Genomic DNA, 24164 nt, shown 5'->3' on the forward strand with positions numbered 1-24164 from the left:
TGTCTGATACATTATTCTTGGAAGTTATGACTGGTTTCAGTAAAGCTGCTTCTTAGCCATTGCTGTCATTAGAAACCAGAGTGAAGGAGCTTGACAGCATTGTGGTCTCAGATATTTAAAGAAGCTGTATACGACATTCAGAAATTTAATATAGCAGCAAACAACTATTTGTTTTGTTAAGATATAGTGGAGTAATGGCATCCTGAGCTGAGAATGAAGTCACACTCTCTCTATGTGTGTTGTAATCTGTCCAGTGTTATGGTTGACGGTCCGGTAGTGCATTCATGTAATTGCATGTAAGTCTGTGTGTGTGTGTATCCCACTGGCAGCCCATCACTGCCACTCTGCACTGTGCTCATGAGGTGGATATCACTGAATTCTGGACAGCTTTGTCACAGAAGTGTAGCGCCCACCCTTTGGTTTCCCTCAGGTAAAGATATTAGCTCTGTCAGCACTGTTGCCATTGTTATCATTGTTTATTGAGTTAGCACCGTTAGCTGCTAGCATAGTAAAGATAATGGATGTAGCAACTAAAGCCTCGAGTTCGGCATTTCGGCCGGGGGTTTTTTGCCAGAAGTGACCATATTTGGACGAGAGGCTGGCACTGTGGAGGAGCAATGGATGGATCAGACTGAGAAGCTGAGGACACTATCAGCAGACAGTCTGTCACTTAAACTGTCCTGCTCTTAAATATGTGGTAATTTAAGCTTTAATAAAATTGAAACTAGTGAGTAAAAAATAATTCACCCCCTGTGCAGTTTACCATATAAACATGTTAATTTCTGCTGTTAAATTGGGGATTTTAACATGGGGGTCTACAGGGATTGACTGGCCTCTGGAGCCAGCCTCATGTGGCTATTCAGGGAACTGCAGTTTTTGGCACTTCAGCGTTGGCTTCATTTTTCAGCCCCGAAGACTACCGCTTGGCTGCTAGCCACTGCCTTGGTTAGCTGCACTCTGAGAACTGTGTGCAGACTATCTATATGCAGTGCTGGGCTTTGAAGTCAATTTGATGTAGTGGCCATACCGTGGAATCACAACTTCCGGGCCCAAAAAGACTTTTTCTCATAGACTTACATTGTGAAAGAGATGCCTGTAAATCTGAAGATGTGGATAATTTTACACCCAGGAAGACAAACTTTTTGGGCTTCCTGCACCACTGAGCAACTTTCACTGTATCCACTTTTCTTCACACATCCATGCCCCAGAATCATGGATAGGCTCTGAATATTACATACAGCTCCCTTGAATTCTGTAGACTGGTGGTCAGACATTCTGTATCTTCAAAGCTGTAAATCAGGACACATTTCAATGTGTGAAAGAAAGTCTTTATTTATGAAATTTGCTCTGAAAGCATTACATTCTGAACATTTTCTGAAGATGAAGGTAGAAGTGATGTTGGTTTGGAAGCTGATGGATCTGCAAGCGTGCTTGTCTTTCTTGTTTTGGTTTTGTTGTGAGAAACCATCCGACTTGCTGTAATCATGTTTCATTCCAAATGATATGCACCATTAAAACAAATAAATAAACAAAAATCACATTTAATTTTGGCAAATGATTGCTGCCAAGAAGCTAAAGCGCATTACTAGTTACAGAAAAGATAATAAATAAGGGTGAGACCTTGGCTTTTAAAGAGCAGTTTGACATTTTTCGAAATGTCCCTTTTCTCTGTCTTGCTGATAGTTCGATGAGAAGATCAATATGCCTCTCATATCTGTGCAATAGAGCTACAGAGCCAAGAGGTGATTAGACCAGCTTGGCAACAAAGACTGGAAGCAGGGGGACACAGTCAGCCTAGCTCGGTTCTTGACCTGTGAATAACCTCACATTTGTTTGCCAAGTCTAATAGCTCTGCTGTTGTTCTCTGCTTTCCTTGGCTGGTTCACTTCTGATTGGTTAGGGTAAAACTAATTAAAGAAACCCCCCCTCACAAACAGAAGCAGCATATGAACACAATGTCAAGCTGAATTAAATCAATTAAACCAGATGGACAGGCTGTCTCTTCCATTTTTCTTTCTCAAGCACACATCTTCTTTCACACAGAGCGCGATTTTCGCGGCGCCCACCGTGGGGTAGGGCGCAGAGCAAGCGGAGAGCAAGGCGCGCAAGACAGGATTTGGGGGCAATGACAACATTGGCGTCTCAAAGACACCGAGGCTAACAATTTAGCAAGTTAGAAAGCAGGAAAAACTATGCAGGATGCAAAGGCAGATTGACAAAGAAAAAGATACAGGCCCACAGGAAGTGTGCCAGGCTTTGAAGCTTATTTTTATAGTGGCCAAATTGTGTAACTACAACTTCTGGGACTGTTACATGATGCTTTTGGGCCCAAAAGACTTTTTCCCATTGACTTCCACTGTGAAAGAGATGTCTGTAAATCAGTGGATACATTTTTTGAGCGCTATTACCCACGCAAAATGACTTGTTTGTTTCACTTTTAGGATTTAATCATTTCAGTCTGATAACATTTTGAAAGTCTATAAGAGCTGCACAATTAAATAATCTTATCCCAATCCCAGTACGAGGAGCACTAAATCGTCTCCAGTGAGCTTGCACTATTGGTTCCAGGATGCAGCAGATCTGGATAATTTTATACCCGGGAAGACAAGCTTTTTTGGCTTCATGCACCACTGAGTAGCTTACATAGAAATGAACTGCCTCCAACACTGCATCCATTTTTTTATTACACCTAACTTGTCAAATACAGCTGCTTTGTTGATGATTTTGGCGTCACATACTGACATACACAGGCATCTTTTTACGACGGTATGATACACATTGGGCATCAGACATTGTTAAAGAGACATCTGTAAATCAGAGGATACATTTTTCTGAGCATCACTACCCTTGTGGCATGACTTGTTTCACTAGCGGGATTTGATCCATTTGGTCTAATAACATTTCTAGAAGTCTAGAAGAGCTGTACAATTAAATCGTATATACTGACTGAAATTAGTGGAGGGCTAAATTAGAAGTTAGCCACTATTGTGCTTGTTCTATGAGCTGGGTAGTGCAAACTTTTTTGGCTTCATGCACCATTGAGCAACTTTTCATAGGAATGAACCTCCAACGCTGAATCCAGTGTCTATACACAACCATGACTAGATGAGGCCATTAGGAGTATTAACATTTTCCTCATACAAAAACATATATTAACATACCATCCACGGAAAAATGAACTGCCATGGCCTCTGCCATTTCTGAAAATGTAAGCAAACATGTCACAATTTGTGAACTCTGAGCTTTGATTTCCACTTCCGAGGTTGTGAATACTACAAGAGAGGAGTGATCTTATGGACTCTTGTTGTTAACACAGTAAATACGACCCCTTTGAAGGCAGTATATAATGTAAATACATGAAACTGATAATATATTTTCTCATCTAACTCTTAGCAAAGTCAATAAGCTCATTTCCCAAAATGTCAAACTATTCCTTTAAAAAGTGGACATTTTTAAAGGTAGAATCTGCTTTTACGACACTAACTTGTAAACCAGTATTGTGGAATGAAATTGCAGCACTTGTGATGATTGAAATCACACATCACAGCATAGCCAGCGGAGGAATAGCTTCTACTGTAGCTTAGCTACTATTTACCACCATGATTAAATGCTGGAATGGATGCAATTCTGCTTTGAGAGACCCAAAAATAACTATGCAGTCACTCACAGTACTGAAACAAACAAATGAAAAAAAGATTCAGCCATTAAATCCTGTTGGTGTATAAAAAAATGTTCACTTAAGGCGGTTCAAGTTGGTTACATCACTGATAAAGCTTTCCATGTTGTTAAGTCCTTTCTGAGAAATATACGTCTAGAAAGATACAGTATCTGCAGCATGCATCAAGCAGTTTCTGTACAAGCCCTGTTTCGTGCATCTTTGCCAACTTAAGGTATAATGGCACATGGATCCATTGCTGCACTAAAAATAAATAAATGAAGAAGTCAAATAAATCAAAATAAATTAAAATCCCAGTGAATGAACTTTAAATACATAAATAAATAAAGACTTTGCTCAGCAACAATGGTGTGTGGTGCTTTGAAACCCATACAGTAGCATCATCCTGTTTAGTCCAGGCTTTATGGGTTGCTTCAGTCTGGTTAATGCAGTAGTCCATGAGTAATACAGGGCAGCAGCATTTACTGTCACTTTAACTGAAATGCTGTCGCTGTAGTAGGAGCGCCATTAAGGGAAGAAAGCCTGGTATTTAGCTCACTTACTGCCTCATTAGCCATCTGCTCTGGACACATTTAGTTATGTGACTCAGTCAGATCCAAAGGTTACAGAGGCAATAGCAGCCAAATTATCTGCTCTTATTAGTTTGACAGTTTGATCATGAAGATAGAGAGCTTCAGAGGAGAGAGTGGTATTTAGGGAAGTCTGGGCGGGGGCTGGTTGCACAAAGATTTGAATATGGCTCAGATCTGAGAGTCCAACTTCAGATGGATATATAAGTTCTTTAGATGTGCAAAGCTTTCTTAACAATCTGAAAGCTCTGCCAATCAATGTATTCATAACACTTCATGAAACAGATATTTTTCTCCTTTTTCAGAAATAAAAAGAGATTAAAGCATACGCTGTGTTGCCAAAAACCACATGAATGATGTTGCTCCATTTCTGCTGGATATGTAAATAGGCAGCTGTTAGCCAAAACCAACTTTATAAGGTGGCAAGACGTCCATGGCTTGTGTTCAGCTTGCTGTGAAGATCAATGTAGCATTGTTCCAGAACTGTGAATTACCGCCCACTTCTCTTTTGTTTTTGGCAAAACAAATAGATCTAGTGTTGTGCTCATTGACAGCTGTTTACCCTGTTGACGAAACAATTGCTCATTCTGAGTTCTGTGGGTGGGATTAAGAATGGGAATCTTCCTACATAGCTAGCTACCTAGATACAATCATGAAAAACAGCGGCAGCCAGTGTGGATGAGATGGGCGCAGCTGTACAGGATGTTGTAAGACTTACAGAAAGAAGAACTCTTAAATCAGCAAATTTCTTCACATCATAAAAATGTTACAAAAACATTAAACTAAAACTTCAGTGATGAGTGTAGCTGAGAAACATATTTCAGTGGAAAGGCATGGGAAAATAGTGTTAACGCTGAAGTTAATAGGGACCTTTTATGCTCATGTTCAGGTTTATACTTGTATTTTTGGTTTCTACTGGGACATGTTTACATGCTTTAATGTGTAAAAAAAAACAGGCCAGTCCTGGCCCAGGCCATCGCCAAGGAGGGCTTCAACACCATCAGCAAAGGTTGCGGATCCGCCGCGGAGTCATGATGGTAGTAGAAACCGTCATCAATGAGCTGAAAAATCCAATGAGCTGACTGTTTTCCTCATACTGTGTATGCAGGAACACCTGTATTCACCCTCTGTTTGAAACAATTCATTATAGTGCCTGTCTCTTTAAGTTCACCTCCTAAAAAAGCCCAAATTACTCTGATTGGTCAACATTTCTGGGTCTTCCATGTCTTGACATCTCTGCCAAGCCCCCAGGTAAACACTGTTTACATCAGGAAAGAGACATGTAAATCAGTGGATACATTTTTTTGCGCTCCGCAACCATAGCCAAATGACTTGTTTCACTATTAGGAAGTCATCCAGTCAGTCCAATTACATTTTGTAAGTCTACATGAGCCACACGATTTAATTGTTTTACACCCATTAAAGTTAGTGGAGCACTAAACCAGAAGTTAGTCGCTCAGCAGGTAGAAGTCTCACTTGGCCCCTAGCTGCAGAAGATCTGGGTATTTTCATGCTGTGTTTGGCATGACACACCACTGATCAAATTCCATAGGAATAAACAGGACCCTGCCTCCAATGCTGTATCCAGTTCTTTTTATACATCCATGGTCTCTGCTGTGAAAATGATCCAAAATTGAGGAGAAATTAACAACAGCGGCAACCAAGATTACATTTTTCTTTGACGTCTGCATATAGCTACATGTAGCAGTGTATCTGCAGCCGGAGAATCAGTGTCAGTGTAACAAAAGTAGAATGGCACTTTCTACCAAAATCACCAGTTAAAGCTTCTAAATCAAAATTTCAAAAACTGGACATGTTCCAATAGGAATATGTACCAAAATAGGGGCAACCAAAATTACATGTTTCGTGACATTAGCATGTAGCTATATGTAGCAGTGTACTTCAGCCGGGAATCACTGTAACAGCATATAACGGCACTTTCTACTGTGAAGAATCACCAACAAAACTTCCAAAGCTCCAGGACATATTCCAGCAGGAATATGATCTGAAATCAGGGAGAATGTACAACATTCCTGATGTTAGCATATAGCTACATGTAGCAGTGTAGACAAGGTAATGTTAACACTGTTACTGTTAACAGTAGCGTGCCTGAAGCAGATGACCATATGAAGTAACCCATCACGAGCTAGCAAAATAAGGAAAAGCATAATAGGTCCCCTTTAACACAACAATGATATCAAAATCATTTTCAAAAAACAAGAGGTTGACTACAAAAGCATAAAAAAATCATGATATCTGGTAGGCAATCACCTCTGTTTTGGGGTGGGCCTTTTATTACTAGGCAGAGCTGCTGAGTCAACACTGATATTGTTGCCATAGCCTTGGGTATGGTGGATACCTTCTTAGGCTTAAAACCTGTCTTTTTATTTTTGTACAACTGGCATTAGACTAGTCTGGAAGCAAAACTTGTGCAACCAGCCCCATGAGGTTGCTGGAGTATGATCGGGGTGAATATGAGCTTGTGATACAATTATGTCAAGGAGGAGAAGCTGTATAAGTGGTCCAGTCCCGCTGTGAAATGTGAACCAGATTTGGAGATATTCACACCCAGAAGCATCTGATATTCTTTAGTTATCCTGCCAAACTTGGTCCAGCCCTACATGCAGATGCAGGATGGAAAAAACTGTATCTCTCTTCTCAGGTCAGTGAAAAGATTTAGCAGTTTTTTTTTCTTTCACTGCTACAGTTTAGGCTAAAATGCACACACTCAGCAGTACACACACCAGTAGATCAGGTTAAACAGGATATAAGCGCCAGGGAAGATCATGCGAGAGTAGGTGTCAATGGCGTGGGTGTTCTGGATAATCCGGAAGCCGCGGATGCCCTTCTTTTTGGTCCCTGTGGGCTCGTTGTCCAGGGAGAGATGCACCACCATTCGTTCCTGTTTTTCTGACGCATCCTCAGTCGCCATGGAGGCCCTTGTGTAGCCGGCCAGGCTGTTGGCGTCCGCCTCACTGTATGTTCCATCCAGCATCATGGTCCTGGTGTGGGACATGCCGCAGGTGCAGGGGAGTGTCTGGGACTGGGCAAAAGAGAGGAAAGGAATAAAGACTGAGTAAGAAATGAAAAGCACCACTGATGAATGAATGGACAGCCTTTCTGAAAAGGTTTCTGTACCTGTTCCCTGACTTTTTCTCTGAGCTTGCGGTCTTTACCATCCCTCACCGTTGTCAGGTAGTTGACGGCAGCGTATTCAAGCACAGACAGGAATACAAAGACAAAACTGACCCAGAGGTAAATGTCCACAGCTTTGATGTAGGAGACCCTGGGCATGGAAGCATTGACTCCAGTGATGATGGTAGACATGGTGAGTACTGTGGTTATACCTGAAGTACACAGAACATACAACCTTGTGTTAAATATGAGGAAAATTCATATCCATGTGATCTCTGTCTGCCCAGTGCAGAGACAGCTTTGAAACTTGTAGGGCAGAGACTGGAAATTGAGGAAAGATAGGAGGTCCCGAGGCAAACATTGGGGATCAGATATTGGCCGTTAGCTACACACATTCACAGCTCATTCATGTTTCTATCTGGCTGCTGATTGTCTCTTGTTGTTTGATCCGAACATAAAGAGAAATATAATGCAGCAGTTTATGGTTCTAAAGGGAGTTACAGCTTCAGTGTTGCCAACTTTATGACTTTCTTGCTAATTTTTTAAGATCCCCTTAGTGACTATTACAACAAAATGCACCTAGCCACCAATTTAGTGTCTTTTGGGTCAAACTTTCCTAAACTCCTCAACCTAGAAGACAGTCACCAACCTCAGTGCTCAGTGTGCTCTCACATGTCTGTGGCTCTCTGGACCGAGTGGTTTCAGTGAGTGGAAAGAGAGCAGAAGCATGCTCTGTCCTTTAATGTTTTGATTAGCTGTAGAGGTGTTTTAAGATGTTTTTTTTTTTATTTTTTATTTTTTTTTTTATTTTGTATGCCATCTGTTTAGCCCTGCTTCCATGCATTACGCTAAGCGGGACTAACTACGTCTTGACCCCAGCTCTATACTTAATGCAAACATGAGATTGACATTGATCCTCTAATTTCAGAAAGACAGCAAAAAGACAAAAGAAAGCAACACAAATTCAAATGGATATGTTACACTTACACATTATTGAGGTTACATACATACATTGAGATTTTGATTAATTGGATCTCAAATCACCACCACTTAATGAAAATTGTTGAATCAGTTAATCATTGTTTTAACAGTTTTTAAATGTCCTTTTGTGTTGAATTGATTTGTTTGTCTGTTTTATGTTCACTATTCTATTTTGTGAGGATTTGGTGCTTATCATGCCCTTATCGTAATGCACTCCTTGCTGTATTTCTTATATAAGAGGTGCTATAAAAATAAGTTTATTATTATTAATGTGTAGCTTATCATTTGAAACTTTATGTTTCAACAATACGTAGGCACAAAAACTCTTGGTTACCGTTCGGAAAAGATCATATTTTGGCATAAAATACCCAGTTTTTCTAGTTTTGTGGCACAATCAAAACTGGAAACACAGCGATATCTCAGTAAAAAAAAAAACAAAAAACTGTTTTTGTGGCACTATTCCTGCTGGAAACACAATGATGTCCTGGCACAAATATTTACTTTTAAAGGGATAGTTCAACATTTTGGCAAATTCGCCTATTGCCGTAATCCCTATAGTCATATGAGTAGATACATTGCCTTTAATTGTCAGTGCGTGCTGTTCTGAGATCGGTGGAGCAGAGCTGCCTGCTGAAATGGAGGTGAACGGTACAGCCCCTTCTCTCCCTCAAAACTAATCAAATGCACCATCAAATGACTCCAAAACGCTCTTGTGGACAACACATCGCTTGCGCACTCGCCACGCTATGAAATAATAATGTATAATTAAGTAACATCACGACACATGAAGCAAATACTCGGAACTACTTTCTTGAGTAAACCACTGGGCGGAGTGACACAGTGCGCAGCTAAGACAGTGCCGTTGTTATTGCTTGTAGCCATTTGCGGTATTGTCAGCTGGACACACCAGAAGGTTTGAGGAAAGTTTACAAGTGTTTTTATAAATCATGGTTTACACATGCATTGTAAAAGGTTGAAGTAACAAGCCGAAGACATGGAGCAAAGTGAAGTTTCACGTAGTTCCAACCAGTAATACGGACAGGATGAAACAATGGCTATTTGTGCTGGACATCGAACCCAACACGCCTGTGGAAACGGTCCGGAAAATGCTTGTGTGCTCCTGCCATTTTTTACCGGAGGACTACGCTGAAAGGATGGAGCGCAGAAGCTCAGGAATGGTTCAAACTCCTTTCTTAGAGACACTGCCATACCATCTGTCGGCATCACAAAACGAGCAGACGTGGTAAGTGGTCGTTGTGTATTTTGCTCAGCAATCTCTGCTGTAACGTTACCTCCATGTTGAGTAACATTAGCCTACAACCCAAGCATGGTTAATAAGGCTAACATGCAAATGTTGTTGTGGTTATGTTATGGATAAGTGCTTGCCCAGAGCATATAGTGAAGTGAATGGCTTTACTTCTCATTGTTGGGAATAAACAGACTGCTAGGGAACATTTTATCTTGTTGTTCCCTCAGGAGTTGTGGTGATTTATGAGTGTGGAGTTAGCATGTTCTCCCCATGTTCCGGTGATTATTTTGAGGCGTACTCTACATTTATATTGCACAGGTGTACCTAATAAAGTGGCCAGTAAGCCCCACATTCACACCTCAGCCCCTGGTTGGTTGCTCAGCAGCCTCAGCCTCTCTTCCGGCTCTCTCTTTTTCCAAAACCTGTAACTCTTCCTCTGTATATTCTGGCTTCTTCTCAACAAACTTGTTGTCTTGATGACGGGAGTAATTGCACTAAACATACGCTGTTTGAAATCACTCCGCCCAGCAAGTACTGTATGTCTGGAATGTAGTTCCGGCTGTGCATTCGGCTTCAAAACAACTCTGTCTTGTAATATTACATTATTATTTCATAGCGTGGTGAATGTGTACGCTACAAGTTGTCCACAAGAGTGGTTTGGAGTCATTTGATGGTGTATTTGATTAGTTTTGAGGGAGAGAGGGACCTGTATCATTCACCTCCATTTCAGCGGGCAGCTCTGCTCCACCAATCTCAGAACAGCACGCATTGACAATTAAAGGTAATATACCTACTCATATGAGTATAGGGATTATGGCAATAGGTGATTTGCCAAAATATCGAACTATCCCTTTAAGGCCACAAGCCTGGCTGGAAAAGCAGTGATGTCTTGGTTAAAATAAAAAAAATTGTGCCACTATCCAACTGGAAACACAGCAATATCTGAGTAGAAATCACTTGCTTTTCCAGGCACTGTTACTGCTGGAAAGTGATGTCTCAATAAAAATTAAACCCCTTTTATGGCACTGTTCTTGTTGGAAATGCAGTCATGTCTCGGTATAAAACAACCGTTTTTTGAGGCACTGTTCTCTCTGGAAATGATGCAATGTCTCCTAAAAAGAATTTGCTTTTCATGGCACCATTTCTGCTGAAAACACACCACTGATGTCTAAGCATAAACATATGCTTTTAGTAACACAATCCCCACTGGAAAAGCATTGATGTCTCATTAAAAATATAACTTTTTGTGCCACTGTCCTGCTGGAAACACAGATATCTGAATTAAAAAAACTTTTTCTGGCAGTATTCGCACTGGAAATGCAATGATGTCTAAGTGAAAAACAAGAACTTTTCTTGCCACTATAACTGCAAAAATGCAGCTAACTCCGTAAAAAAAATGCTTTTCATGCCACTACCCCTGCTGAAAATGTAGCGATACCTTGGGATAAAACAACCTCTGTACCTGGCACTAGTCGCACTTGAAACACAGTAATGTTTCAGTAAAAAACAACTGCTGTTTGTGGCACTGTTTCCACTGGAAACAAAGTGATGTCTCAGTAAAAAAAACAATTGCTTTTCATGGCACTATTGCTACTGAAAAAACACTGTCAGGTTGCTACAAAACACCCATGTTTGGTACCTAAAAAACTGTTAAAAACACAGCAACGAGCTGCTTGGCAGGCATCTTGCCTAGTTGACTCAATATCCACTGTCCCCACCACCTCCCAATGACAAAGTCAGCTTATATACTATGTCACTTTAAAAAATTTATTATGATAAGTGTGAAATGTGCAAATGTAATTTATCTGTGGTTTGCAGAAAAGTACAATGCCAACATTTTCTTCTGGCAACTGGGCTAAAAATGTTGAACTTTCCTTGAACAGTTTGATTCCCTCTGGGGGTCTCCTGTGCTAACTGGGTTATGCTCTCAGGTCACGGTGATGTGCTGTGGTCACATATTAAATTTGAACAGGCAGGATGGTCAATGTGTTGCATATCTTCTTACCTAATGAGACTCTAGCAGGGACGGCCCTGCGGTCGATCCAGAAGGACACCCAGGACAGCATGACCATAAGAGTAGCTGGGAAGTAGGTCTGCAGCAGGAAAAAGAAGATGTGCCGCCGCAGAGTGAAGTTGATGTACAGACGGTTGTACCAGCCTGGGGACAGGGAAGAGGTAAAATACAGTGACTGTTTGCAAATTGTTTTATGTGTCTGGAAACAGAAATGATGTGCTAAAATGCCACAGTAAATACAGAGCCAGGTGAAATTAACTAATCTGCACAGACATGATAAAAATCTGGATGAGCGTATTAAACCAAACAAACCAATGAACAAACAAAACAACAGCTGAATACAAGAGATAACTGCATTGGATAGCTACATTATGACAGCAGAGCACTGCAAGGTAATGGCAGAATAACAATGTGAGGGAAATATAAGAAATATTTTTAAAATAGCCCAATGGTGTGTTTTTTTACATCAGTGGTCGACTTCCTCAGTCACAAAAACATTTCTCAGAGGAACAGCTTTTCTCTGGATACAGTGCTAATCTCATTGGTTGAGTAAAACCTCATTGTGCCAAGCCAAACAATTATTTTCAGAGCTTTAACTGAAAGCTGCACTCAGTTACAGCTTCCAGCTTTTACACTGACTAATGTCCTACCTTTAGTAGAACTATTTTCTACCTTTGGTAACTGTTGTCAGTGTAGTCTTCAGTTGGGAGTAACCAGGACATTGTGTCTCTCTGCAAATGTTTGGTTAAAAAGACATTTATCTACATTACACATAATTGTTGAGTGGGGGCTAGGATTGTCACGTTTTATTTTACATTTGAATTATCAGTAGAACATGGGAAAAAAGTAGATACTATATCCTGTTTACATTATAGACTGTATGAATAATGGATGTAGTTTCCATGACGTCACCCAGTGGTTTGTGGACTCACGTTTTGCCCAACTTGTTGAATCTGTGAAGGAGCAAGGGTGGATCTGACTCATAGACTGTAGCGACGCCTCAGACGGCCTTTCACTTGAGTGGCCCCGTCTTTAAGTATGTGTAACTTTGGGTCTTAATAAAATGTTGACAGATGAGTTATAAAATAATCCACACCACTTGCACTTGTCATGAATGTTGAAATTAGCTATACAGGTACCAGGCTGTAAACATGTTTATTTCTGCTGTAAAGTTGGTCATTTTTAACATTGGGTCAGTGGGGAATTACTCTGTTTTGGAGCCAGCCTCAAGTGGCCATCCAATAAACTACAGTTTTTTGGCACTTCCAGCACTGGCTTCATTTTTTCACCTTGGAGGTTGGTTGGTTTTTGGTTGGTTTACATTTTTTTGGTAGTTCAGTGCTACATCACATTTTATTGCTATGATTGGTTGTAGGTCTATCCAGTTGTGTTAATTGAGAGGTGCCAGACTAAGGGCAAGGTCTCGCATGACTGAATGCAGGCAGGTGACAGGCTATTCTCATGCACTGTTTGTACATTTTCTGATGAAAAGTAATGTACCAAAATTGTATGTAGTCCACGTATTTGGAAGAACTGGGATCATGTGACCAATGCACTGACAGGAGTGGTCCTGTAAGGTGGCAGGTGTGGATGGTGAATGTGTCACAAAACACGGGACTTTCCCCTTGGAGACCAGTTTTAGGAGCCATGACAACTCTGAGTTGTTTTAAGCTACAGTACAGGCCAAAAGTTTGGACACACCTTCTCATTCAATGCGTTCGATGAGCTTCAAGAGGTGGTCACCTGAAATGGTTTCCACTTCACAGGTGTGCCTTATTAGGGTTAATTAGTGGAATTTCTTGCTTTATCAATGGGGTTGGGACCATCAGTTGTGTTGTGCAGAAGTCAGGTTAATACACAGCTGACAGCCCTATTGGACAACTGTTAAAATTCATATTATGGCAAGAACCAATCAGCTAACTAAAGAAAAACGAGTGGCCATCATTACTTTAAGAAATGAAGGTCAGTCAGTCCGGAAAATTGCAAAAACTTTAAATGTGTCCCCAAGTGGAGTCACAAAAACCATCAAACGCTACAACGAAACTGGCACACATGAGGACCGACCCAGGAAAGGAAGACCAAGAGTCACCTCTGCTTCTGAGGATAAGTTCATCCGAGTCACCAGCCTCAGAAATCGCAAGTTAACAGCAGCTCAGATCAGAGACCAGATGAATGCCACACAGAGTTCTAGCAGCAGACCCATCTCTAGAACAACTGTTAAGAGGAGACTGCGCCAATCAGGCCTTCATGGTCAAATAGCTGCTAGGAAACCACTGCTAAGGAGAGGCAACAAGCAGAAGAGATTTGTTTGGGCCAAGAAACACAAGGAATGGACATTAGACCAGTGGAAATCTGTGCTTTGGTCTGATGAGTCCAAATTTGAGATCTTTGGTTCCAACCGCCGTGTCTTTGTGAGACGCAGAAAAGGTGAACGGATGGATTCCACATGCCTGGTTCCCACTGTGAAGCATGGAGGAGGAGGTGTGATGGTGGGGGAGGTGTTTTGCTGGTGACACTGTTGGGGATTTATTCAAAATTGAAGGCACACTGAACCAGCATGGCTACCACAGCATCCTGCAGCGACATGCCATCCCATCCGGTTTATGCTTAGTTGGACGATCATTTATTTTTCAACAGGACAATGACCCCAAACACACCTCCAGGCTGTGTAAGGGCTATTTGACCAAGAAGGAGAGTGATGGAGTGCTGCGGCAGATGACCTGGCCTCCACAGTCACCGGACCTGAACTCAATTGAGATGGTTTGGGGTGAGCTGGACCGCAGAGTGAAGGCAAAGGGGCCAACAAGTGCTAAACACCTCTGGGAACTCCTTCAAGACTGTTGGAAAACCATTTCAGGTGACTACCTCTTGAAGCTCATGGAGAGAATGCCAAGAGTGTGCAAAGCAGTAATCAGAGCAAAGGGTGGCTATTTTGAAGAAACTAGAATATAAAACATGTTTTCAGTTATTTCACCTTTTTTTGTTAAGTACATAACTCCACATGTGTTCATTCATAGTTTTGATGCCTTCAGTGAGAATCTACAATGTAAATAGTCATGAAAATAAAGAAAACGCATTGAATGAGAAGGTGTGTCCAAACTTTTGGCCTGTACTGTATGTCCCCACCATGTTTCTCTTTTCTAAACCTAACCACAATAACCTTACTTGCCTAAACGTAAAGACACCCAACCTTTTCCTAAACCTAGGCAAGAATCAGACAGGAGATCTGCACACACTGTATTAACAGCTCCTGGTAATTTTAACTGTGCAACCTTTGGATCAAGCATTGTCTTTTCCTAAACTTAACCACAGTAACTTTACTTTTCTAAATATAACCTCTGTAACTTAACATTAAGTACATAACATCATTCATGGGGTGCCAAATTACAGGATCTCATACAAACCATTGCATGAGGATACGTTGCAGGTGACCAGCACCTGCTAAGGAGATATTTTGTATTTTGTATTCAACACCATCAATACAAAAATCAAGAATGAAGGCTGTTTGCTGACTTTGTAAATGCACCTACTTTAACAGTAATGTTACCTTGACATTTAGGCAGTAGGAGCACCACAAATATTGGTAAACAGAAAAACACAAATTGTGCAATGTAACATAGGACTAACGCTTGCTACATCTGTTTAGAAAAAAAAAATCCTTGTTAGGTTGCATTTGTTTGACGTTTTTTCAAAGTTTCAGCTTCAATGGACCTTAAGTGTCGACAGCAAGGATTTCAAACCCAAGAGGAACTTAATACTACTTGAGCTCATTCAAAATGGTGCTGGTGCAGTCCTTACACTGTGGCAGAAAGTTGAAGACACTCCAACTGTCAGGCCTCTGCACTGAGGTGGTAGTTAGGGCTGCTCGAGTCAGAGACAAGGATATGCTCAGACTGGAGATTGAGTTCTGAGTGGTGGTCAAGTTAAGACAAAGTGATGTTCTTTAGAACAAATAGGAACAGGAAATATTGCATTGTTGGCTAAACTTGAAAGAAATACATGAAATTATTTATAACTATATGTAAATTGAATATTCTTGCACAATGCAAAGAAGTGCCATGAAAAATAAGCATGCAAAGGAGGGCAGGTGATGTTAAAGAAATTAATATTTAATGTTTTGCTTGTGGTTCTTTGGCTCACCTCATTGAGGTCCAGCTCAGGAAATGGGTTACTTCAGAGTCTGCAATATCAGGGTCTGATTAACCTGTCAGAAGACCTTAGGATAAAAAGTGAATTGAGGGCCCCTACTGATTCCCCATGTGCTCTCCAACTTGATTATAAGTTGATTAAACATGAACTTGTTTAGGAATATGCACTACGTAAGCATAATGTCAATTGAAATATAAACGGTATTAAAAGTAGATTTTGACACAGGCCCCCACGACAATACACAGACTCCAAATTAGGTACAAACGGAGGAGTCACATTAAGGTCCTTTCCATTTCAGTTTCTAGGAATTAGTTAATCAAATTATGTCAAACTCATTTTTGAAGCCCCCAGGAGCAATCACCACCTCTTTCAGAAAGTTTCAAAGTAAAACTCCACTCAGTGTTTGTTTTGCCAGTCTACCTGTGCTGCTGTAGAAAGCCAGTCTGGAGGTAGTGTGAAACTTCTGGATGAGGAACTGAGACAGAGAAATCCTGTCATCTGTGCTCAGGGACTCATCACCGCTTTTCCAATACAGCATCAGGTCTTCATCTGTGTAAGCATCTGCAGGACAGAAAACATCAGTTTAAGTATAGAGTACTCATTCCAGGATCAGCAGCAGTAGCTGGATGGATAAAGGCCGGTAGAATTTCCCATAACCAATGGCATCAATGCATGAAAACACTGCAGTTTACATCCACTGTTGTTCTGCACCACAGAAGCAGAGCAGGGGGTGGGACTTCCAGGGCTCCTACATTGAATGTTTTCTCAGAGGCCTTGAATCTTTTAGGTTTTTAGGTCCAGTGTGTACGATTTAAGGGCATCAATTGGCAGAAATGGTATATAATATTCACAACTATGTCTTAGTATTAGTTGTAGGCCTACTTATTCATATTAGTTTATAACCCCCTGAAAACAACTATCATTGGGTTTTTGTTACCTTGGAATGAGTCGTTTATATCTACATACAGTGCAGGTCCCCTTCCACAGACTCCACCATGTTGTTTCTACAGCAGCCCAGAATGGACAAATCATACACTGGCTCTAGACAAGGTCATTTGCATTCTGAAGCTTTCCCGTTAGCTATTCTAGCTCCCCTACACACTTGGGAGAGGAAGTAAGAAGTAAGTAAGCTTGATGCTACTAAATCCTACACAGTAGACCTTTAAGATACCTTGAACTTTGTATCATTTCCCCTGGTCTAATCTGTCCAAAGAGGCAGGTCATTGGAGCGAAAGTTTTGTAGTTTCTTATTCCAAATTCCAACCCTGCCAGTGATATGCGAGTTTAAAAAAAGTAATTTTGGACAATTTCTGCCTCATTTTAGGTGGTAAGAGTTAGAATTAGTCATCTTTAACATCTGTTGTGTTATGATTTAGTGAATGATGAAGATGAAAAATCCCTGAGAAAGCATGCCCCAGAACAATGAGGTCCAGGAGCTTCTTACCCTCCGAGCAAAGGACAAGATCAGCCGGCACATAAGACAGAGAGTAAATGATTGTTATTGCCATGTTATGCTGTAGTTATTGTTTATAATGCGCTGCTGACACATATGTTATATGTCACACAAGAGGCTGATACTGTTGTGTTACATGTCACACCCATTCAACTTTTTTTCTTCTGTGATTATTCTGTGAAAGGGAATTCATAGCAGCTCTATAGTGCAATTTCTGTTTAAAAAGAGCTTATGAAAGCACACACTGTACCTTCCTGGGGGAACGTGCCCCCAGACCCACTTAGGTTTTGGGCTGAGCCCCGAATATTCACTACATCTGACTCTGCCCCTGCTGCACCAACCTCTTCCTGATAAATAACAGTTTAAAGTAATAAAACAGTAATGTCTAACAATTCAGTGTTTTTTTTGTCAGTGTGGTGCTAATTGAGGCAACATGCTGCAAAAATGCTTTGGGCCTTTAATAATTAGCAGCACTTTATTCCCGCTGTCTTTTTAACAATAGAGTGAAGTGTCAGGAGCATATGAATACTTACAGCTCTCCAGCTCCAGTGTGCATGTCTGCGAGTCCAATGGGAAACGACTGAAATCCATGTTGCACGCAGCAGTGACTGTAACCCTGGGGAAAAAAAGCAGAGTGTAAATGTTACCAGCACTATGCATGCTGCAACAAGGCCTGCCAAGTCTCATTTAGTCGGTGTGAATAAACCCTGTGATGGCAGATATCTGTGTGTGTGTGTGTGTGTGTGTGTGTGTGTGTGTGTGTGTGTCTCCTCACCTCAGGCTGTACAGGACATGACCGTCGGGGAAGACCCGCAGCATGATGTTGTCAGTGGTGGTATCATGGATGAAAGACCTCTTGGAGTGCACAAAAAACACATCAGGCACCCAGATCTTCTTCACCAGGCGCCCGTCAAAGGTCATGCTCTTGTTGGTGGCGCTGGGGAAGGCCAGTCGCTCGTCCTTCCAGTAGTGCCTCAGATACAGGGTCATGGTGAAGTCCTGAGGGAGCGGGGGAGGGGTGAGTGAAACAGAAACAGCCTCGGGATTAAGTCTCACTACGAGGACTCTACTTGCTCGCTGCCTCTGGTTTATTGAATTCCTCTGGGGATTACAGCGCTACGACCCGCAGCTGCTGGATTATATGGATTGCTTATGACTAAACATACATGGTCCAGAGAAGTGCTGAACATATGTTAACTAAGCAGACCACAGTTTCCAGTGGTCCTAGATTACCCTTGTCTTCTCGCCTCCTTTCCCCTGTTGCTATGCAGACAGGAGTGGTCCCGTGTCTGCAATACCCCCCCCCCCCCCCCCCCCACTCCAGAGATCATCCGCTATCCCACTCTCCTCATGGCATTACATAAGACCAAATCAGTTTGGAATAATGGCTGCAGCAACACATTGTACTCTTGGCACCCACCATAAAAGAACCTTTGATGTTGCATAAGTTCAGTTCAGGGGCATGTCTGAATGTCTCCAGTGAATACCATCTGTAATGTGTTTACTAATGAGAGATGTTTTTAAGTGTTGTGATCTAACCAAAGCATCCTTGAACGTATGTCTAACTGCCAGCTTATTCGCCGTTACATCACAACGATTTCAACCATCGTAAAATATGAATTTTTAAAAGCGGTACCATGTAAGTTTTGAAAGAAGATGTAACACATTCTGTCTCTTACAAATAAAACGTTGAACTTATTAGCAATGAGAGGCACTCTTGATCAAGTCACTGGGTGCCTCACTCATGGGTTTTGATGCTACAACCTTTAATGATCTACTGTAGTATAACCATAGTTATGATGGCTAATACATGCTTGCAAATTTAGACAGAAATTGCAGTGTGAATGTGTTCTGACTCTTCTCTACTTGTGCTATATTTTGGCATTTACCATGATCTCATAATTGACACAAAATATTAGGCTGCAATAATAAGCGATGAAACACACGATGGTGGCTAATATTTACTAAAACCAAGTAAGGGTGGAAATCCACGATATGATACTATCACGATGCTTTGGTCACAATTATTGCAGTTTTTATGGTTTTGTGATATGCTGAGTATTGCAATAACATTTAATACAATCTATTGTGATTTATTACCTTTTTTCAACTGCAAATTTTATCCCCAAAATAAAAAAAAATACCACATCTGTTTCATCTAATGAGATAACGTTGTCAGTCTGCTCATATGACTTCAATCATTTTCATTTCAAAATGCATCTAGTGGACTGAATAAGCAATTCATTTTATCATTCTAATAGGATACCACACATTTAATTTGTATTTGCATTACTAATAATTTATAGAATAAAAAAGAAACAATCATTGGCGTCTGTGTATCGATACAATATTGCCACGCAAAAATATCGCAATACTATGCTGTATCAATTTTTCCCCCACACCTAATGACAAGCAAACTTTAGATAGATATCACTGTGTGACTGCACTGCGTTCATAATTACCTCATCATTGCCACTAAACAAAGAGTTTAATTAGCAAAAGTTGCAGTACAGTCAGAGGTTCTCCTCTGCTATCATTATGGCAGCTAATGTTAGCAAACTCTAGATAGTTTTTGCTGTGTAAATGACATTACAGAGTCAGTGCTATGACTTTATGACTCCTCTCTACTTGTGGCAGAGTTGGAGAGAAAGGGTGATGTCTGAGGCTCCAGCCCAGAATATTTTTCAAAAGCTCTGAATCTTTAGGGTTTATAAAATACCTTTAACTTTGTTGTTGTTTGTTGTTTATCCCACTATGCTATTCCCTTACAAAATGTAATATAATTCAGTAAATGTTCTTCTGTTGGACAAATGTTTATGTTGTTTCACATTTATTTGGCATTGTTGAGGATCCTTCATTTGCAGTTTGAGCAGCCCAGATTAGTATGGCATGGACTCAAATGTAGATTTGTCAGATCAACATTCATTCAAAAATAAGTTTCAATATAAGTAATGCTGTTCATGCCAAGTTCCGATGCTACCAACTGTTACGTAGCTTAAAAATAGTAACATCAGACAATCTTTTGCTTTTTTCAGGTGGTGGTATGAAAAGTTGTCATCCTTAAAGATAGACTATGCAGGATTTTCTTAAAAAACAAACCAAAAAAAACCACTCAAACAAAAGAAATCTCTCTCTGTCATTACTTGTTACCGCCTGTTCTTATTCCTAATTTGTCAAACACTGCCGCTTTGTCAGTGATTTTGGTGTCAGACACTGATGACAAAGGCACCTTTCACGGCGTCAGTGTGTAACACCACTAGACCGTGTCAGTTTGAAAAGGCGCTGGTAAGAACATAATATGTAGCTGGACAGTCCATATGGGGCAGGCGGGATTGCAGGCGGATGTGTCCAACAAACCATGGACTTTCACCCAAGAGCCCGCTGCTTAGTTACTGTGTGAGTTTAAAACCAAGCCCCATGCTTTTGTTACTTAAACCTAACCACATGCTTTTGTTGCACAAAGTATGAACATAAAAACAAGGCGTCTTACCATTGTTGGAAGTTTATTCTGAAAAGAATAAATGCATCTAATGATCAAACACTGTACATTTCCAGTGAAAACAGAAGTGTATGTTAAAAAATACAATGTACTGTATGCAACAAGTGTAAACTGACACGCCGTCCCAGAATTTTTAATAACAGACGCAGGAGGTTAGCTAGCGCATCATATTTAGATGTAAAAATCCACTGACAAAGTGCCGATATTTGGCAAGTTGTGATGAGAAGGCGTTGCTTGTGAAGTGTGCGGCAGTGTATTTTTCTGTAGAGATTTCTTTTTTTTGTGTTCAGGATGTTTACTGGTGTGTACCCCAAAAGCTCTCAGGTGAGGTCAGGACTTTATAAAAAGGTAGGGACCACATGGCACAATGAAAGCAGCAGGCATCCAAGGGACACAGCACCGAGAAACGCAAATAAAGTGAGTAGAAACGCAAAATGAGAATGAATCAGGGGTTGGCTTTTAGTTTCATTTTCACTGGTGAGTGTGTTTACAAACAGTCCCTGACAGTTCTGCATAGGATACCTTTAATATGTGTTGTGTTCTGGTTTCAGAATGATGAAGACAGTTAGAGAATACATACATAGAGTTTTAAACATCTAGCCTCTCAAATAGCTCGAAAATTAGATCATATAGCTAATCATATTCCTTGTGCCATAAAGCTCCATTGTGGTCTAAAAACTATTGAAAACACATCAGTGAGCCACTGTTGCACTGGGTGACATGTTCCTTCATTACCATGAAAACACAGTGTAGTTTATTTCAGCTCAATTACACACACCACCGGTGTAGCTGAAAATAGTCTTCACAAACAGTACAAAATAGGCCCTGTGTTTCAGCAGCGTTAGAACTCCCCTTTGCCTTTTATTACATCCATTCTCACACATGTACAAATAACTGAATCAGCAACCTAACACATGTTTATGTAATGATATCAGGATTATTAGCAATGAACTGTTTATACCAACATTTGTATTACTCAGCCATCTGGGATATGCTTCAGTCTGCACGCTCTGAAATCTCAGCAAATTTTAGCCCTCGTCTCCCAACACACTGTACAATTACTGTCTGACATTTTTATTATGAAGTTGGCTTGGACAGATGCTATGGAACATTACTCCCCCCGTGTTTGTTAAGGTCTCTATCGTGACTTGGGCTTAAGACAAAGGTAGAAAAAAGCCATCATACTTTTAATACATTTAAATTGCAGATATAAAATCCTGGCCTCTGGGGGGGTCCTCTCTATGTTAAGGCCCTTGGCAGTGAGTTGGAAGTGAGTAAGCCCCTGCCCTCTCCTCCTGTTTCTTCAATGGCCAGCTAATTTAGGAATTTCAGCTCTATGCAGAGGCTACGCTGTAGCCTACACACATAGCCAACGCCATTGTGAGAATCTATACTCTTGCAGTGGTGTGTCTGTGTCACTTTGCAGTTACATCTCCAAAAACACTAGTCTGAGGTAGAGTTTCTGTGAAGTGCTGTAAAGTTTAGTTGATTCAAAAACAGGCCAAAAACACACATTAAACACACATTAAATATGGCTTAATAGAAACAAGTTCAAACACACAAATTGCAGGATAACTTGCAGGATTCACAGACAAAGCATTTGTCTTTTGCTGGACACATTTTCCCCACAAATACAACATGCTAATGTTATTAGCACAAGCCTATGGTATTTTACATTGTATGAATTAGCCTAGCGACAAGCGGAGATTTTCTCTTCTCATATGAAGCCAGGAAAAATCACACTTAAGACTTAAAATGCTATTTTGTAGGGGTTTTATTCTCTTCTATGAAATTAAAGTAAATCAAAGCTTTGTTTCCACTGAGGGAAATGGTTTCAGCTTACAAAAATAGATGTGAGGTCTGTGTTGCTGCGACATGTAGTTACATTTCTGGGGAGGTCCACATCAGACTATGGCGTAGGGAACAGCGTAGGCTCTATGTTGACGCAGAGCCTACGCCGTAGATACGATGCCTATTCTAGGCAGAACTATACATCCCACTTTAGGCTAAATTTGCTGCCCCCCAATCAAGCTAATCCTTCAATTAAAGCTGTACAACAATGACTCACCTCTCATGATAAGTAACACATTAAAACAGGGCTCGCCGGTATTAGTCTCTGCACATCAGATAATCAGTACTATTAACTGTAAAATGAGCAACTAAAGTATATACACACAAAGTATAGTATGATATTCCTTAACTGTCATGTTGACATAGTTTTAAATAAATATATACTACAAGCTTAACAGGATTCCTAAAATTCAGTTTTGTCTTTTGGTTTTGGTGGTGCCACCCCAAAATTTTCAGTGACCTAATCTGGCCACCCCTATGAAACATTTCTAGGGGGCACCACTGTTTGAAACTATGTATTTGTGACTTGTTTTTAAATGTTTTTGATTTGAACTTATGGGCAGAAAGAATTGAGAAACAGGCTGACACGTGGTTGGTTTGGGTCTTTTCATGAGATATGCTGACAGTGAGAAAAGTCTCGAATAATACATCTATATCCTTTAAAATCTCATCTTTGCTAAACCCTTTTACCTCTAATGAAACAGCTCGTTTGCTGTGTAACTTTTTAACATCCTGCAGCTTTGTGATATGACATAATGTCATTAAGAGCAGCCGTCGTCTGCAATCATTCATTTTTCCCCCCCTCTGCTCCAAAACAATTAAATACAGAATGCTGGGATCCAAATTAAATGTAATCCTTGGTTGTCCTTGCAAACAGGAGCTTACACAACACCAGGACGACAGTTTTGGATCCAATTTATGGTTCCAGAACAGAAGGTTGATGTAATTACATTACTCAACATGCATTCCGTCTGACTTTGAGCAAAATAAACAGTTCCTGCCACTGAGTTTTCATAATCTGATTCTGATTATCCAACTGAAAAAAACAGCTAAATGACGATAACTAAAAGGAGACATTCATCTCTCAGTTCAAAGCGCAGAATCCCTATAATGCTAGCGGCAGAACACTGATAGTATCTGATAAAAGGCAACTGATCACTTTAAACTATATTTGAGCTCTAATCTGGCGTGTCCAATCAAAAAAGTTGGATTGAGAAGACGAGTGTTCCCACAGTCTTAGTCACTGTTGTGCTTGTGTGTCCGTGCCGTTAATGAAGAATGTTCCCGCCTCATTAGCTGCTTTGTCTGAGGAGAGCAGCTTCTTCTCCATGTGTTGAAGCAGTATGAGCTCATTTGTTTAAGTCAGCAACTTCCACGGCTACAAACTGAATCTGACACAGATTTACTGGATACATTTGCCATCAGTAACATAATCCACTGGAAAAGCAGCATTAATAATGACATCCTACTTCTTCTATAATCTCATTACTCTGAGTTTGTGTTGGTCCCTGATTGAATATTAGGTTCAAACTGAGTCTATCATAATGAGATATTTTCAGTATCTGCAGCTGACTTCTTGCAGTCACAT

At 40.6% G+C, this 24164-nt stretch overlaps 1 protein-coding gene across 1 annotated transcript in view; it reads right to left on the reverse strand.

Annotated features, from left to right (window-relative positions):
• Positions 1-1326: 1326 nt before the first annotated feature.
• Positions 1327-24164, reverse strand: part of LOC125896738 (gamma-aminobutyric acid receptor subunit rho-2-like) — a 41844-nt gene continuing 19006 nt past the window's right edge. The window contains exons 4-9 of the mRNA XM_049589581.1: positions 18002-18225; positions 17760-17842; positions 16194-16334; positions 11616-11768; positions 7384-7592; positions 1327-7288 (exon numbers count right to left, since the gene is read on the reverse strand). Of these exons, the coding sequence (XP_049445538.1) occupies positions 6974-7288; positions 7384-7592; positions 11616-11768; positions 16194-16334; positions 17760-17842; positions 18002-18225 (1125 nt within the window). The 3' untranslated portion in view covers positions 1327-6973. The remainder of the gene's footprint in view (positions 7289-7383; positions 7593-11615; positions 11769-16193; positions 16335-17759; positions 17843-18001; positions 18226-24164) is intronic.

This window comes from Epinephelus fuscoguttatus, linkage group LG11 (genome assembly GCF_011397635.1).
Source record: "Epinephelus fuscoguttatus linkage group LG11, E.fuscoguttatus.final_Chr_v1".
Lineage (NCBI taxonomy): Eukaryota > Metazoa > Chordata > Actinopteri > Perciformes > Serranidae > Epinephelus > Epinephelus fuscoguttatus.